Consider the following 15,655-nt stretch of genomic DNA (forward strand, 5'->3'; position numbering starts at 1 on the left):
ATGATTATAGTACAGGAAGAAGAAAACTGACCAAATAGGGAAGGTTTGTTTTACAAGATGAAAGAGTAAGCAGAACAATTGACTGCATACGGACAAACCTTAAATAAATATTGAAAATTTGAAACCGTTAACTACGGTTGCCTGCCACTGTGGAATTGTAAATACATTAATTAATGATGGATGTAAAATTTTACATCAAAATAGCACCTAAGTCAGGAACAAGAGGACTAAAGTTAAAGTAATGTTAGTCCTCATTTGTTTAGGTGGGAAGTGAAGATGTTAACTCTAGATTTCACTAAATTTCAAATATTAAAATTAACAGGGTAGCAGTAAAAGAAGAGTAATAAAATGTGTTACTTAGAAACTAGTAGAGAAGTTATATGGGGGTGGTGATGGTAGAGCGTGCGTATGTGTGTAAATCAAAGGAAGAAAAGAAAAATGACAAAAAGGGGGCAAAAAAACATAAAAAGCAAAAAAAATAAAGTAAAAATGCAATAGTAGATATTGATTAAAACATACTAGTAAAAATAAATTATTTAAAGTATTTTTATGAAATATTCTATTAAAATATTTTTAAAACTCCAAATAGGTAATACTCTAAAACAACATACTTCAAACAGGAAATGTAGCATGCTACATTAAATGGCTTATGGAAAAAAGGATAAAATATACAAAATATTAACAATAAAAATTAATATAAAATATAACAGACTTTAAAAAACATGAATGATTCTACATATGGGTAAAAATAACTCATTACACCAGGAAACTAAGAATTCTAAACTTGGGTACATCTATTAATGGAACTTCAAAATGCTCATCTATAAAGTAAAAAATGAAAATAGACAAGGAAAAACTGTTAATTTAACACATCTTAGTAACTTAAAAGACCAAGTAATAAAAAATTCAAAGGACACAGAAAATTAAAATATACCATTAACAAGTATAATCTAATAAATACAAAACATAATTATTGGAAAACTGGTCATTTTTCAACAAACTTCAAGGAACTACTATAGACCACATCTCTAATTACCACAATAACAAAGTCCCTGAAAATATTTAAAATTTAAAATATTTCATATATACCTTTCTCAAAGAAATTTGCATGATTGATTTATTTTACCTCAGTTTAAGTTTAGTTGTGAGGAGTCGCCAAGATGATTTTCAATTCGTAGTAACCCTACGTGACACAAGAGTTTCCCTAGGGTTTTCTTGGCTGTAGCTCCCAGTAGCAGTCTCCCTCCTGCAGAGCTGCTACGTGGTTCAAACCACTAACCTTACAGTTAGCAGTCAAGAGCTTAACCAGTGGGTCACCTAGTGTTTTGCTATTTACATATTTCATATTTTAGTTTCACAAAGATAAACTGTATTTCAAAATACTGATGTTCAATAAACAAAGTTTATTAACTTTACAATCGAATCAGTGAAAATTAATACAATAGGACATGTTTTTCAGTTACACAATTAGCTATATTTTAAAATCTTTGTTAGCATGATTGAAAAACAGACACTGTAATATAGGATGATCGAACTCAATTGGCATAACATTTATCTGTCAATTTGTCATAGTGTACTGGCTTGTGTGTTGCTGTAATGCTGGGAGATATGTCATTGGTATTTCAAATGCCAACAGGGTTACCCAAAGGGAACAGGTTTCAGTGGAGCTTCTAAACTAAGAACAGACAACGAACAAAGATTCAGCTCCCCACTTCCAAGGAAAGAGCCACTGAAAATCTTAGGCATAGCTTCAAAACCTTATCATATTGAAGGCCATAAAGAGTTGGTCTTGGAAACTCATAGGGGCAGTTCTACCCTGTCCCAAAGGATCACTGTGAGTTGGCATCAAATATATGGCAGAGTTTTAGTTGAGGGTATGAATCAAGCCACATCCTTTGCTTCACTGAGGGCATCTTTAAGACCCCACCTTAGTACAGGGTATGAACCAAGCCACACCCCTTAACTTGATGGCATTGACCCCACCCTTAGTGCAGGTGTGAGCCAAATTACATCCTTTATTCTTGATGGCATCTTTAAACCAGCATCCTTTATTTTCCTTGGACATATAACGGCTCCACCATGTATGTTTCACATACACATCACCTCAACTGGAAAGCCAGACCTCTATGTCCCGACTGTGGTTTGGAGAAGCAAGAGGACCTGCTGTGACTTTGGGACTTTTTTGGCTTCTGGCGATGGACCCTGCAGGTGACTCACTTCTGCCTTTGGATTTTGAATTGAACAGCATCCAATCCAGCAGTGCATCACAGAGCCTAGGGACATGAGGGAATACACTTAAAGGAGGAGATGGGGTGGTGGTGGTAGGGCGCATTGAGAATATCACCTTGGAAAAGTTGTACATTCGGAAAATCATTAATTTCTGATTCCTTGATTCTAGTCTGATACTAAACCTTCTATTTTTTTTCTAGATGTATTGCAATTTTTATTCTCATTTACTTTCAGATTATCTTTTTAAAAAACATTTTATTGGGGTCTCGTACAACTATTATCACAATCCATATATCCATCCATTGTGTCAAGCACATTTGTACATTTGTTGCCATCATCATTCTCAAAACATTTGCTTTCTGCTTGAGCGCTTGGTATCAGCTCACCATTTTCCCCCTCCCTCTCCACTCCCCACAATCCTTCTAAAAGAAATTATTACCACACTTTATCCCAGAAATTCCATACTAGACTTTAAATAATCAAAGTTACATGTTAAAAGATGCAATTACAAAGATATTAAATATAGAATCAATGTACCCTAACAATCCAATGTTAGTAAGTTCTGAAAAAATGTCACCTGAAAAAGATTTTTAATTGGACAATAAGCTATTCAATTATAAATTAAGACTTCAATAACATTTGAAATATCAAATACCTCTGGGTGAACTTCAAGTACGGTGTATAGTCTATGACAGCAGGAAAGCTGCCGTCCAGTCCTTCTCCTTTTAGGCAGAAGCTAACAAACAATACATATTTCACATTAATACATAAAATTTTAAATCAAATATGTGTTATAAACAATCTCTTGCTAGAGGCTTTTGCTTTTATCTGTCTGTAGGTTAATTTTGTTTGCAATTTAATTTTAAAATGTTACAAATAAGTTCTTCAATATAATCTACCTTTAATACAGTAACAAAGCATTTTACAAAATAATATACTGTTATATAAATGTATCAAGCAATAATAAAATTTACTGAGAAAACTATTCCAAAACTTTCTCTTTTATTTATCTTGGTGACAGGTTCCACCCTGTCCTGTAGGTTCGCTGGGAGTCGGCATCAACTCGATGGCAGAGAGTTTGGGTGTTTTGGGAGAGTCTTTACTGTATTTTTAAAAACCATTAGAGAATGTTCAGTTGAAGACATGTTCTTCACATTTAGACACAAATTCACAGGGGATAATAAATGCCATGTAAAATTTTGATTAATGAGGAAACTAGGATGGCCTGATAACTGAGAAGCCTTGTCTCTTAAGCCTAGAAAATGTTAAACCCTGACTCTATCCGAGGCATGTGGCAAGTGTCTCTTGCCCAAAGTCAGATGATGCCACTTAGTGCATTCCAACTTTACAGCAGGGGTCTGTCTCCGAGGTTGTAAATCTTTACAAGGGCCTATTTTTCCCTTGGGGCAACTAGTGGGTTTGAACTACCAACACTGAAGTTAGTTGAATGCCTACTCAAGGGAACCACCAGGGCTCCTTAAATCACCTGATCCCACAATCATTTTGCTCAAAATTTTAAGGTACATTTTAGAGGAGAAAATTAACCTAAGAATTTTCAGCTTCTGGTTTCTTTGGGTAGCTGGTCTGCTGAAATATTTATTCTAATATTTCAATACTGAGTATACCTACATTTTTCCAAACACGAATAAAGAGAAGATCAAAGTGGCAACACTTTCTATAGATTTTCCTTCATTTTCAGAAATCTAATGATGTTACCTTTTAGACATATGCTTTCCACTCGTTATACTAAGCCAAAAGTTACAATTCTTATCCTGGTGGGTCTCTTTTGGATGTTAGTATGTGGCCAAGATCCTATACTTATTTCCAAGTGGGTGGGGAAACTGTAAAGACTTTAGATGGGAGCAGTGTGCCATGCAAACGTTCACATTCTTAGAGGATCAGAAAAATATTCTTCCTTCTACTATCTATCATACTCATCCTAAGAATTTATACTAATTTGCCTAGTAATTTATTAAAACTGAAGTCAAGCAGTTATACCCATGAAGGACAAATATTTTTTAACAAGCGCTATTTACTAGTAAAGGTAGCCTCAGTGAAAATATGCAGCATTATCTTAATTTTCATTTGCCTTATGCTTTTGTTAATATCCTTGAATATTCAATACTATTATTTCAAATTCTCGCTCAATACAAATTTAGGATTTCCATTATTTTATTCTTGCATTCTTTTTTCCCCTTTACTTTTAATCATTTTATTGGGGGCCTCTAACAGCTCTTATCACAATCTATCCATACATACATTGTGTCAAGCACATTGTGTCAAGCACATTGTGTCAAGCACATTGTGTCAAGCACATTTCCCCTTTACTTTTAATCATTTTATTGGGGGCCTCTAACAGCTCTTATCACAATCTATCCATACATACATTGTGTCAAGCACATTGTGTCAAGCACATTGTGACAGCATATGCTGTCATCAATATTTTCTTTCTACTTGAGCCCTTATTATCAACTCATTTTCCCCTCCCCAACCCTCCCTCCTTTATGAACCCTTGATAATTTATAAAATTTTTTTTCATGTATTACACTGACCACTGTTTACCTCTACCTATTTTTCTGTTCAGTCATTGTGATCGGTTCCCCCTTTTCCCCCACACTTTCCCTTTACCCTCCTGGTGTCTATGTTCTCTTTATTGGTCTTATTGCATTTATCTGTCCTGGATTCCCTGTGTTTCCAGCTCTTATCTGTACTGGTATACATGCTCTGGTCTAGTCAGATTTGTAAGGTAGAACTGGGCTCATGATAGTGGGGAGGGAGGGCAGGAAGGAAGCATTAAATAACTAGAGGAAAGCTGCATGTTTTGTCAGTGCTATATTGCACCCTGATTGACTCATCTCTTCCTTGTGACTGTTTTGTGAGGGGATATCAATTGTCTACAGATGGGCTTTGGGTCTCCACTCTGCCCCTACCCTCTCACTCACATCAATATGTTGCCCCCCCCCCCAGGGTGTTTGATACCTGATCCCATCAACACCTCATTATCACACAGGCTGGGGTTTTTCTTCCATGTGAGTTTTGTTGACTTGCATTCTTTTTATAAACAGATTGTTTATGTTAGTATAATGTGAAGTCTGGAGTGAAACAGGTATCAATTAATGCTTCCATAAATCTTAAAATATCCCTAAAATTGTACTATTTTATATATATCATTTAGTATTAAATTATTGACAATAAAATCAAATGTGGACAATATAATTTTATATTCTAGATCTATAAATAACGTAAGAATCATAAATAAGGTACTAGAACTATTCTGTCATGCTCTTCTTTATCTCAACACGTAAGATAGTAAGAATCTTCCAAGCTCTGTATATCCTTCAATCTACTTTTCATCTTAAACTAGTAACTAAAAAATACTAAAATGCAATATAAAAAACCTTTCTCAGTGTACTAAGGCACAAATATTTCTGTGTGGGCAGATGTGTTATAAGCTAGAAAGAAAACTCATCAGTTAATTTCTGAAATTTGAAAGACTCTTCTGAGACAGCAGACCATTGAGAAATCTAACTGATGTCATTTGAAAGGGAACAATGTGAATCAAATATGCACATCCAAGCATTTGTTCGACTTTGACAAAGCACTGAGAGAAAAATCATAAAGTAGTTATAAACAACACATTTGAATTAATGACGTACCTGAAATCAATAGCATTGAGTCCAAGCAGCATGCCAGCAAGCATATTTGCTTCCTCACCCAGGACAATTGCTCCGTCTTCATAAAATCTTCTGAAAATGAAAAGAATGACTACATAAATTCCAAACCAGACTGAAATTTGAGCTACAATAATTACCTAGAGCCCAATGTGGTATAGGAAAAACTACATTTTATTTAATTTCTCAGAAACATACTTGGATCACCAAATCTTATCTATTTAGGGAAATCCATGCAATGATAACAAATCGTATTCTTTTCCAATGCTTACCCTACTCTTAAATCCAAAGGGACTCTATCAATGGGCTTCCTGTGCTCAGGATTATTCTCTTAAAATGAAACATTATCAATATAATCATTAAGCTGTTAAATTGAGAGTCACTTCTACTGTTCTATTTTCAAAACTAGGAGCAATGCAAATTGCTTTGAACAATTTACACAAAAGGAAAAGAACTACAACTCCCAATCTCAAAAAATACCCAAACCCACTGTTAACAAGTTGATTATGAGTCATAGTGACCCTTAGGACAGAGCAGACTACTCTTTAGGTTTCCAAGATTAAATCTTTACAGGAGATGACAGGCTCATCCTTCTCCAGGGAGGATCAGTGGTTCCTGTGCTTGGTCTTTTAAGTTACTGGGCTCTTGTCGTTAGCAGCGCATTGTGAAGCCCACTCTGCCCAGAGCTTTCTTCACTCTCAAGACGAAATCACCCAAACAAACAGAAACATTGTGTACCGAATATATCAAGGTGTTCCACAAAAAGGTAATGATTCCGTTATTAGATGCTATCAATTTGATCCCAACTCAGGGCAGTCACATGCACAAAAGAACAGAACACTACCGGTCCTGCACCATTTAGACAAGTCTGCACATCTATGCGTGTCTCCCTGTCTGCAGCATCGATGGGCTGTTGACGGAACATTTATGGACTCACAATAACTGTGTCTTCAATGGTTCTGGAGCGCTAAATTCTATGGGCCCTGTGCTTTCAACATGGGTTCTGTTAATCACCTAGTATTACCCTGTTTTTTAAATTCTCTACCTTGAGTCCATTAAGGTGTAAAAGTATATTTTTACAATCAGACCAAAACTATCCTTGCTTGAGCTTCCTGATGCCTCCACTATATTAGAAGAATACTGAAAGTCAACCAAATTGATTTTAGAGAGTTTTAAAAGCCTAAAATCTTTTTATAATGTGTGTACATATGATATTACTATTATTATTGGTTCTAGTATATACTGTTATTGTTTTAAAATCAAGAAATCCATCTAATTGACTACTGTGCTGAAGCACAATATTGCACCGGTGTACCATGCATTACAGCCTTCTCCAACAAAGAAACAGAGAAAAGGAATTATCTCATTAAGACAGCTATCTATCATACAGATCAATAATTTTGACTGGTTCTTTCTATCAATACTTTCAAAGACTTCAAAATGTTGCACACTTTCAATTTCACTTTGTCTCAGTAAAATGGAAGCATTCATGTTTGCTTATGGAAGCAAGGTTATCATTTGGCAACAAATGTGCCAAGAATAAAGTCTGAAATACCTACTAGTCCAATAATAATACAGTACACACTAAAAATTTTTTTTAAAAACATTGTTTGTTCTAAAGAAAATATTTTAAGACTCTAACCAAGATAGCATAATAAACTGCAAGAATGTATTATAAATATTGAAAGACCACAGTTAAAAGAAATATGAGCTTCAATTTTAAGATTTAAATGTTAGACTCTACCTTTAAATACAATTTTGAACCTTAGAAGCAAATAAAAATTGTGAGAAACTATTTGATATTATTATGATTTGGAAGAAACCAAGCCCAAACCCAAACCTAGTATTGCAGTCAATTCTGATGCACAGGGACCGTACAGAGAAAAGCAGATCTGCACCATATGATTCCTAAAGCTGCACTCGATACAACAGCCAACTGCCACCTCTTTCCTCCAAGGAGTGATTAGTGGCGTCAACTGTCCACATTTTGGTTCCAGTTGAAAACTTAAGCAAAAGTCTTTACTTTTTTTTAAAAAAGAAATACTTCTAATCATGTATATCATCTATTATGATAGTTATTTAAGTAACTGTGAGTTAGAATAAACTGAACTTTTTTTTTGGTTTTGCGTAAGAGTAATCTACCTTTTCTTTTATCACAAATCGTTAAACTCTAATTGATTTATGATTCTATAAAGCTAGCTGTCGTGTTCATTCTTTAAGACTATTTTAAGGCCTGGCAAGTATTTGAATTAGAGAAATCCTCTGGATGGTGAGCAAGGTGAACAACCAGCATAGACTTTACTGTTACTGAGCAGTAGCATCCGTCCATTTTTCTCACAAGTTATTCTATACACTAAAATTGGCATGTTGAAATATGAGAATACTTATCTTATAAATCAAAAACATTTTTATAAGTGTTCTTGCTACTGTAACATAATTATTGCTTCTTTCCCAATTTTGCTTCTATTTCCATAAAGGAATATTAATTTCCATTCATGACATGTAAAACAGATTTAAAACTGTGTCATATTCTATTGAATGTCTAATTAAATCAGAGAAAACAAATGATCAAATAGCAAACCTTTTAAAGATATTTCTAAGAACACGGTATTCACATAAAAAAAATATAATAAATTCCCTCAAAGTACCAAGGTGTGCTAGGTGTTACAGATGAAATAGTGAATGAGCAAGACATGGTCTCTGCCTTTATCGAACTTACAGTCTAGAAAAGAATAAAATAATTACAGACTGCGATATAAAAATAGTGTTTTGAGGTACAGGGAAATGGAGGGAGAATTCAACTTTGTAGTGGATCATCGGGAAAGATCTTCCCAAGTATTAAACCGAGGCCCTAAGCCCACAGGATCACATATGGCATTAATAATAATAGTGAGCACTTCTAAGTTTTTACGTGTCATAAACTCTTTACATATATTAGCTTCTTTAATTTTAGTACCACAGATGATTAAGTAACTTGTCCAAGATTTCACAGCTAGAAGAGCCAGGACTTGGCTCCTGGAAATGGGACTGCAGAGCCTGCTGACTACGTGTAAAAGAAACCATATCTCAGTGTTTAACTGGGAAGAAACATGATCCCCTTATTCTGACAGTGACAGAAGCTAGAAAATTAACATTTCATTTAAACACAAACATTATCACTATGATCAAGCTTAATGATGTAAAAACAATTTGCAAAACAATAAACTGGTTTCCAGAAAATCAATTTCATCTCTACTTTTAACATTGTTTTCTTCAATATTTGTTACTTCAAATTTACAGAATACTTTCAATCTGCCTTCAAATATCACATCTTAATTACTTAGAGTACATTTCAGTTATTTTTCAGTCTATGGACAGAGAAAAACGATAACTGTGAGGAAATAATGCTGCTTCTGCCTTACTCCTGTATTTGCAAGTAGCCTATCAAAATAATTCCCTAATATCTAAAATTCATATTCTACTCATTCTGCCAGCTTTTAAACTCTATTTAAACCATTAAATTCTTCCACTTTTTTCTCCCTTAACAATTGCTCACCATGACATCTGCTTCTTAGGGTCACTGAAACTGTCAGCATTTGCAATCAGGTACTCTAAAACCAAATATTATTCATACTTTTTATCCCACCCTACTCCACACACACACACTCTTCCTCCACCCAATCTTAACCTTGGACTTTAGGGATTGGTGTGTCAAGCTAGCCTGCTTTCATTAATGTAGCTCCTCCTTCTACACTAGTTAAAAGCCATCATTCTAAAGAATGTCAGTCAGTACTTTCTTTCTGAGAAGGGTAGAACAAGAAGAAATCTACTTGACTCAGATACTCTCAAGATCCCCTAAAAGCCCAGGACTAATCTCTCATCTTTCTACAAGCATTTACCTCCAGGGCATCCAGTCAAAAGGTAAGATTCAACTGAAGTTCCAAAAACTTATTTGCATCTTTCAAATATAATTTTCTAAATATATATATTTTGACCAAAAGTATTTAATCACATTTATTTACAATAAGGAAGCATTTTAGTTTGATTTCAGTAAAAAAAGAAGGGATAACTTTATTTTATTTGAAACAATTTTTTAGTCATCTTCTAAGGCAATTTATGAAACAACACACTGATTTTTCACTGCCATTATGTTCACATATAGACATTATATACTAAGTCATGTTTCTCTTTCAATGGTGTAAGTATAAGTTTTGTTATGAGAATACTTTTACTTCATGTACTTTTGTAGAGTTGAATCATTTCCTTTTTATCAAAAGGGCGGCTAACACCTAAGAACAGAGCAAAAAGAATTTCCCTTTAAATATTTAAACTATTCATTCAAAAACAATCTATTCAAGAAACATTTCTACCCCACCCAATCCTTTAAACTAAGAAACAAGACTAACAACTTGAACTGATTATTACTGCTTTCATTTCTTTTTAGATTAGATTTAACATAAATTCAATTTAATGCTGTGTTAATGCACTGGAACAAATTATAGTATTGTATTAATTTAATCTAATACCATTAATTTCGAATTCTTAGGTTTGGGCTCTATTTAAAATTACCAGTACCAAACACTAGAATGAACTATAAAAAGAGTCAAGTACCCAAATTGATAAAATTAGGCACAAAAATATTGTGTACTTGCAAATGGGTAGTCATTAGCCACACATGACTACTGAGTACTTAAATATGGTTATAGTAAGCAAAGTACTGCTTCTTCTTTTTATTTCATCTCAAATATATTTGTTTATATAGCAGCATATAGATACTGGTTAATGTATCGGATATCACCTGCATAAAGTATTGATATTACTGTTTTCTCACTTACAAATACTTTTGAAAAAGTGGTTTCTTCAACAAGATCAACAAGAACAGGCCTGAGCTTAATAGGAATGATTGCTGCCCTGATATGATCCTTATCTCTACCATCATAAAAAATTAAGTCCTATATCATCCCTTTATGGAAGGGTCGCGGGGAGGAGACAAGTTAGTCAGGGTGCGGTATAGCAATGATAAAATATACAACTTTCCTCTGGTTCCTAAATGTTCCCCCAACCCCTCAACTGTTATGATCCCAATACTACCTTACAAATCTGGCTAGACCAGAGGATGTACACTGGTACAGATATGAACTGGAAACACAGGGAATCCAGGACTGATAGTCCCTTCAGGACCAGTGGGTGAGAGTGGTGATAGCAGGAGGGTGGAAGGAGAGTGGTGTGGAAAGGGGGAATCAGTGACTGGGAACTACATATAACCTCTTCCCTGGGCGACGGACAACAGAAAAGTGGGTGAAGGGAATGGGTAAGGTATGACAAAATAATATTTTATAAATTATCAAGGGTTTATGAGGGAGGGGGTACTGAGGAGGGAGGGGGAAAATGAGGAGCTGATGCCAAAGGCTGAAGTTGAGAACAAATGTTTTGATAATGATGAGGGCAATGAATGTACAGATATAGTTTACACAATTGATGTATATGTATGGATTGTAGTAAGAGTTGTATGAACACCCAATAAAATTATTTTTTTTAAATTAAGTCCTATTTATATATGGATAATAGGTCATTCCTTTTAAGTGTGTGCAACAGCATTGATAAAACTATCCTTAAAAAGTCAATTAACCATTCATTAAGTGAATGCACACACACTTTTAAGAAATGAATGATTCATTATGTTCTTTACAAGCAAAAAGTAAGGAAGCATTGTGATACGATTAGGATTCTATAGGACAATTTCTTAGTTAAGTCTTCTTCAAATTGGTAAGAAATAGTCTAAGGAGAAAAAAAAGTCAAGGGTTGAAGAATAAAAATCAGAAATGGTCCAGAGAAAGGAAATCATAGGAATAATATGCAATCTGAATCCAAGGTTTGTGCTTAGTGAACAGATTACACTTTCCTGAGAAGGCAGTGGGGTTCTTTAAGCAATGAGAAATAAATAAAATAACTGAGGGTTTAGAATCTGAACAAACCTCTTCACTCAATTTTTATTTCTATGTCTCTAAATGACTCTTTCGAATATGTATTAGAAAATAAGAAGGACTTTTAAACCTGGTTGTTTTGAAGTCTCTCAGAGCTGTAGAGATGTATTCAGATAAATGTTTTTCCATGAGCGCTACTCTGAGCCAGGCTCTTCCCTAGAAAGAAGAGTAAAGAAGCAAGTAATAGAAAAATAAAAATCATGACTACTGTACCGCCAAGAAGCTAAACATTAAAATGTAGAGAACTCATTTAAAATATACATTTGAAAAGCAAAGAAAAATATTCAAGATTATGAAAATAGGTAAATTTCTGTTATATAAAGAGAATATGTTTTGTCTCTCTGAAAGTGCATGGCACATGTTGAAGCAATTTCTATTATCTGAAGGGACAGAAAAGTTAATATTGGAGTACTTATGTTGGAGACCTCTTTTGAATCTTTTTGCATAGACTCTAAAATCAAATGATGGTTAAAATGAGTCCTCAAACTATGAGAAAAACAGGCTCTCTTGATCAATAACTATAACACCATATCAAGATCGTTTACCAGAGCATCCTTCCAGGAGGAGATTTCACCTGACAATAAATGTCATGATTATTAATGTATATAAATCATGAGTTAATGAATTTGGTATCTTTAACACAATTCTAAAGTTATTACCAAACACTTAAGGCAGAAAAAACATAACAAGTCAGCATGTTCCAGCATAAAATCATACTGTTGTTATTGTTAGGTGACACTCAGTCAGTTCTAACTCATAGCGACCCTGCGTACAGCAGGAGAAAACAATGCCTGGTCTTGTGCCAACTTCACAATTGTTCTTATGTTTGAGCCACTTTACCAAACATGATGTCCTTCTCCATGGTCTGGTCTCTCCTGATAACATGCCCAAAGTATGTGAATTGAGGTCTCACCATCCTTGCTTCATACTTCTTCTAAAACCGATCTGTTTTTCTTTTCGCAGACCATGGTACTTTCAATATTCTTCACCAACACCATAGTTCAAATGCATTGGTTTTTCTTCGGTCTTTCTTATTCAATGTCGTACGTTCACAGGCAATGGAAAATAACATGGCTGGGTCCTCAAAGTATCATTCTTGCTGTTCAACATTTGAAGGTCTTGGGCAGTAAATGCAAGCTATATTTGATCTCTTGACTACTGCTGCCATGAGCTCTGATTGTGGATCCAAGCAAAATAAAATCCTCGACAACTTCAAAATCTTCTCCTTTTATCATGATGTTACCCATTTGTCCAGTTATGAGAATTTTGGTTTTCCTTATACTGAGTTGTAATCCACACTGAAACATGCAATTCTTATTGTGAATTATTTCATTTTACTGAAGTGGTATGTTATCGTTCAAAAGTTAGAGTTAATTTTAAATTTTCTAAAAATTCAAAGCATTTCCTCTTTTTTATTTAAAATGAAAGAATATGAAGTCATATTCATGTTGAAAATTCAATTACTTTTATTTTCACAAAACCATTTCATGAATATCTAGAAAAATTCATAAAGGTTGAATGTATAGAAAGTGGAAACACTGTAAAGGTCCTTGAGAATAAAGGCAGCAGAGAATACTAATCAATATACAAAGAAATGCTGGTGGCTCTGTTCAGTAAGTTTTAAACTGCCAACTGCAAGGCCAGTGGTTCAAACTCACCAGTTGTTTCAGGGGAGGAGGAGACTATTTACTCCCACAAATGCTTACAGCCTCAGAAATGCTGTACAGGGTTGTTTTGAGTCGGAATCTACTCGATGTGTTTCGTGGCATAAGGAGTTAACTGTTGGGCTGTTAACCACAAAAGTCTGTGGTTCAAACTACCAGCCCCTCCAAAGAAGAAAGATAAAGTTGTCTGCTCCCATAAAGATTCATAGTCTCAGAAACCCTCCCTATGTACATAGCTCTATTCTGTCCTACAGAGTCAGAATTGACTCAATGGCAATGGGTTTTTAATCAATATATGTGATCGTCAACTCAAATAAAAAAGTATCCGTGAAAAAGGGTTAATATATTTTCAACTCACAAGTTCCTGGAAAACAAACAAACAACCTACTGCCATGGCGTGAATTCCAGAGGAGGGGTCCATATATAAAATAGGTAGTAAAACCTGTTGGGCTAGAAGCAGAAGTCCTGTAGGCGGAGCAAATAATTATATGGTTGTAGGAAACAAGCAAAAGGAGATGAGGCTCCTGTAAAGAGTTGTAATCTGGGAAACCCACAAGAGCAATTCTATTCTGTCCTAAAGGGTCACTATCAATTGGATTGCAGTGAGTTTTAACTTCTCCATTTAGCTTGTCCTATAAGCAGCTGTGGTTTATTAGAACAAAGGAAGGAAAAGGCAAGGAACATCCAAAGATTATTTTCTTGAAATTTCACCGAAAAGCCATAGCAACTAGTCTTCAGACAGTGGTTGTTTGAATCAAAAGGCTGCATGTCTACTGCTATAAAAACAGAAAGTTGCTCTGCAGAGCAAGTTATACACAGGAGACTGTGCTGATGCTAGATAAGAAATGTGGAGGACATCCTGTTTCCTGATGTATTCATTTCAATCCATGCAGAACTGAGCTGAACTTAATTTCCTGTCCTTGATGTTTATGGAATTTTGTTATATTGTGATAATTAACTCTGCTAATTTTAACAGGTGTCTTTTCTTTCATCCAAGTAACTTTTCCAAGAATAGTAGATAAGCAGATTTATAAAAGCTACTGGGGCCAAAATCCAGGAAAGCTGAAAACTTAGGTTAATGAATTTTGATTTTGCCAGTAGATAATAATGAATTACTTAAAGGCTTCTGGAAAGGGGGGGTAGGGATGAAACTGTAAAAGCAGTCAACATTTCTTAAGGCTGTAACTAATTATACGTGTTAGACCCCGTTAGGAGGCCAGTTGCTAACTCACTGTTCAATGGTTTGAACACATCAGTGGCTCAGCAGGGAAAAACACCTGGCAATCTGCTTGGGCAAAGATTAAAGTTTAAGAATCTATATGGAGAAGTGGTATACTATCCTACATGAAGTGGTATACTATCCTACATGGAGAAGCGGTCTACTATCCTGTATGGAGAAGCGGTCTACTATCCTGTATGGAGAAACAGTCTACTATCCTGTATGGAGAAGCGGTCTACTATCTTGTATGGAGAAGCGGTCTACTATCCTGTATGGAGAAATGGTCTACTATCCTATATGGAGAAGTGGTATACTATCCTGCATGGAGAAGTGGTCTACTATCCTATATGGAGAAGTGGTATACTAACCTATATGGAGAAGTGGTCTACTATCCTGTACATCCTTAAGAATCAGAATAGATGCGAGATAATAACAGGTCATGATTTTAAGAGTTTTACCTACATTAAGGCACTCAACTTTCTTAAGAACTGTGTGAGTTAGCTTATAGTACTATCCCCATTTTACTATATATCACCACCATCTAGTCAATTCCTACCCAGTAACCCTATGTAGAATTTATGAAGTGGTAAATCTTTAGGAGAGCATATAGTCTAATTTTTCTTCTGTGAGGCAGCTGGTGGGTTTGAACTACTGACCTTGTGGTTAGCAGTTAAATGCTTACCTTTCAGTGCCACCAAGGCTCCTTGCAATAGAAGAAAACAAATGTAATTAAAAGAGAAAAAAAACTCATTTCCAACCACCAAACTGACCAACTAAGTTGAGTTAAAATACCCACACTCTACCTTCCTTCCTACTTTAAGGAACAAATTGTGATCACTTAAGACAGTGTAAAGATAAATCACAGAATGGTCAAGATCATGAAATTACATATATCAAATTTTCACAAGG

General features: G+C 34.9%; 1 protein-coding gene across 7 annotated transcripts in view; it reads right to left on the bottom strand.

Moving 5' to 3' along the window:
* The window catches only part of RUNDC3B (RUN domain containing 3B), a 110,079-nt gene that overhangs the window by 38,319 nt on the left and 56,105 nt on the right, over positions 1 to 15,655 (bottom strand). For 6 of the 7 annotated variants that reach the window (XM_075557639.1, XM_075557637.1, XM_075557635.1 and 3 more), the window contains 3 exons: positions 11,934 to 12,019; positions 5,886 to 5,975; positions 2,885 to 2,965 (listed from right to left, as the gene is read on the bottom strand). In XM_075557639.1, coding sequence (XP_075413754.1) covers positions 2,885 to 2,965; positions 5,886 to 5,975; positions 11,934 to 12,019 — 257 coding nt within the window. The remainder of the gene's footprint in view (positions 1 to 2,884; positions 2,966 to 5,885; positions 5,976 to 11,933; positions 12,020 to 15,655) is intronic. The other variant, XM_075557636.1, reaches the window with a different exon arrangement.

Source organism: Tenrec ecaudatus, chromosome 9, assembly GCF_050624435.1.
Source record: "Tenrec ecaudatus isolate mTenEca1 chromosome 9, mTenEca1.hap1, whole genome shotgun sequence".
NCBI lineage: Eukaryota > Metazoa > Chordata > Mammalia > Afrosoricida > Tenrecidae > Tenrec > Tenrec ecaudatus.